Below are 3,496 nucleotides of genomic sequence, written 5' to 3' on the forward strand. Positions count from 1 at the left end.
GCCCCTGAACTGGCTCTTGTGTGGGGTTCTGGGATTTTCGAGCAGGATCGTTGCTGGTGCCCTTGGGCTGGCTCTTGTGCGGGTGACACATGAGGTTTCTTGAGCGAGATCAGCATGGCCTTTGCCAGTACCGCCTGACTGGCCTTCGTGCGGGTGACACGTAAAAGCACCCACTACACTCTCTGAGTGGTTGGCTTTTAGGAAGGGCATCCAGCTGTAGAAACACTGCCAAATCAGATTGGAGCCTGGTGTAGCCATCTGGTTTCACCAGTCCTCAGTCAAATCGTCCAACCCATGCTAGCATGGAAGGCGGACATTAGACGACGATGATGATGATGATGAAAGTGGAGCAGAATCATCATGGTGGGAGTGAAATGATCACACCAGGGCTGGAATGCTTACTCTGAGTGTGGAATGGTTACGGGAAGTGATGTAATCACACTGGTGAGATGGTGGGGGAGTATAGTTACACAAGAGGGCAGATGTCACACTGGAGTGAAACACAAGGGTGGAACAGCCACGATGAAAGTGGAAAAGAAATGGAATAGACACACTGAAGAGGAATCAGTTATTTAATTACACTTTACTCTCTCTTTACTCTTTTACTTGTTTCAGTCATTTGACTGCGGCTATGCTGGAGCACCGCCTTTTTAGTCAAACAAATCGACCCCAGGACTTTATCGATCTCTTATGCCGAACCGCTAAGTTACGGGGACGTAAACACACCACCATCGATTGTCAAGCGATGGTGGAGGGACAAACACAGACACACAAACATATACACACACATATATATGTACATATATATACGACGGGCTTCTTTCAGTTTCCGTCTACCAAATCCACTCACAAGGCTTTGGTCAGCCCAAGGCTATAGTAGAAGACACTTGCCCAAGGTGCCACACAAGTGGGAATGAACCCGGAACCATGTGGTTGGTAAGCAAGCTACTTACCACACAGCCACTCCTGCGCCTATAATGTGGATATTTTTGTGAGGACACTGAATACTGTGTTGTTTACTTTGAGTGGAACTCTCATATGGACGTGTGGTGCATACAAGCACTCATATCTATATCATTGACAGGCAAGAACCTTCTACTACAGCTGCCAGAACTCCTGGTCATATAATGTCAACTTTGTCTTGGGCACTTCAGTGACCGACGTCCAGTAGCGACATAACAGCTGAATCTCACTGTCACAATATATAGAATTTCAGTGTCTTCTCAGGCACTGACGTCACTAATAGCCAGCACACTTGCTAAATAGTAATTAATAGTAGGCGCAGGAGTGGCTGTGTGGTAAGTAGCTTGCTTCCCAACCACATGGTTCTGGGTTCAGTCCCACTGCATGGCACCTTGGGCAAATGTCTTCTGCTAAAGCCTCGGGCCGACCAAAGCTTTGTGAGTGGATTTGGTAGACGGAAACTGAAAGAATCCCATCATATACATTTGTATATGTATGTATATGTTTGTGTGTCTGTGTTTGTCCCCCAATCATCATTTGACAACTGATGTTGGTGTGTTTATGTCCCCATAACTGAGCGCTTCGGCAAAAGAGACAGATAGAATAAGTACTAGGCTTACAAAGAATAAGTTTTGGGACCGATTTGTTTGACTAAAGCCGGTGCTCCAGCATGGCCACAGTCAAAAGACTGAAACAAGTAAAAGAGTAATGGAAGCAGTATTAGTACCAAAAGGCAATCTTTATGTCTAACTTAATGTGGATGCTTTTGTTAGAACACTGAATACTGTGTTATTTACCTAGAGAGAACTTCTCATATGGACGTGTGGTGCATAAAAGCACTTGTATTCATATCGCTGACAGACAAGAATCGTCTACTACAGCCACTGGAACTGCCAGACCACATGACTTTGCTCAGTTTTGGGCCCCTCAATGGCAGACATCCTGTAGCAGCTCACAAACTCAGTGATGATGATCATCGTTTAACGTCCACTTTCCATGCTGGCATGGGTTGGACAGTTTGATATGGAGCTGGCTAGCAGGGAGCTGTCCCGACTCCAGCTGTTTGTTGAGGCATGGTTTCCATCGCTGGATGGCCTTCCTAATGCCAACCACTTAACAAAATCTGCTTATAAGTGCTAAGAATGTTCTAAGGCGGCACCATTTGAGCATGGTCGATGCCAGTACTGCCTGACTGGCCCTCGTGTCAGAGACACATTAAAGCACCCACTACACTCTCGGAGTGGTTGACGTTAGGAAGGGCATCCAGCTTAGCATGTCAGGCGAAATGCTTAGCGGTATTTTGTCTGCAATTATGTTCTGAGTTCAAATTCCACCAAGGTCAACTTTGCCTTTCATCTTTTCGAGGTCAATAAATTAAGTACCAGTTACGCACTGGGTTGATTTTAATCGACTTAATCCCTTTGTCTGCCCTTGTTTGTCCTCCCTATGTTTAGCTCCTTGTGGGCAATAAAGAAATAAGAATGTGTTTACAAGTAATGAATGCAGGTAGTGGAGGCACATGGCCTAGTGGTTAAAGTGTGGAACTCACAACTGCAAGATTGTGGTTTCGATTCCTGGATCAGGTGGTGCATTGTACTCTTCAGCAAAACATTTCATTTCACATTGCTCCAAACCCATTCAGCTGTAAATGAGTGACCCCGCAACAGACTGATGTCCCATTCAGGAGCAATGCTAAGATCTTTGTCACTTATATGCCATAGAAACTGAATAACTGACCCTACAAGGGTGGGGACTGACCAAGACTTGACAAGTGATCGAGACCTTTGGAGATATGCTGTGCTTGAGAAGACCCAGCAAGCCAAGTGAGACTGTAACCATGGCCTATACCAGTGCAGCATAACCGGCCCATTTAAGAATACTCTTCAATCATTGGGCAATAATCTCCACTTGCGAAGACCTGTTGAGACAAGTGAAATTGTTGTCATGGCCAATGACAGACAGTACCACCTGACTGGCACTCATTCCAATGGAACATTAAAAGCACCATTCAAGCGTGATCGTTGCCAGTGCTGCCTGACTAGTTCCTGTGCCAATGGCACGTAAAAAGCACCATTTGAGCGTGGTTGATGCCAGTACTGCTTGACTGGCCCTCATGCCAGTGGCACATTAAAGCACCCACTACACTCTCGGAGTGGTTGGCATTAGGAAGGGCATCCAGCTGTAGAAACTTTGCCAGATTAAATTGGAGCCTGGTGCAGCCTTCTGGCACACCAGCCCTCAGTCAAACCGTCCAACCCATGCCAGCATAGAAAGCAGACGTTAAATGACGATGATGATGATGATGAATGCAGGTAAATGGCAATTTGAAATACAATAATAATACTAACTCTAAGCAACATTTGAACTTTCCACTTCCTTCAGCAGATGTCTCATATTCTGGAGCATCATATCCTGGAAAGAAATAGAGAAAATTCACAAAAAATTTTAAAAACAATATATTAAACAAAAAAACTGTTACAATTTCATGCAACCTTTCTTTGTTGATTTCATGTTTACTCAAAAAGACTTCCAT

The 3,496-nt window shown here is 44.9% G+C and overlaps 1 protein-coding gene across 1 annotated transcript in view; it reads right to left on the reverse strand.

The window, feature by feature from the left end:
* LOC106876109 (kanadaptin) overlaps nt 1-3,496 on the reverse strand; it is a 26,172-nt gene that overhangs the window by 8,994 nt on the left and 13,682 nt on the right. The window contains exon 4 of the mRNA XM_014924518.2: nt 3,312-3,375. Within this exon, the coding sequence (XP_014780004.1) occupies nt 3,312-3,375 (64 nt within the window). The remainder of the gene's footprint in view (nt 1-3,311; nt 3,376-3,496) is intronic.

Source organism: Octopus bimaculoides, chromosome 25 (genome assembly GCF_001194135.2).
Source record: "Octopus bimaculoides isolate UCB-OBI-ISO-001 chromosome 25, ASM119413v2, whole genome shotgun sequence".
NCBI lineage: Eukaryota > Metazoa > Mollusca > Cephalopoda > Octopoda > Octopodidae > Octopus > Octopus bimaculoides.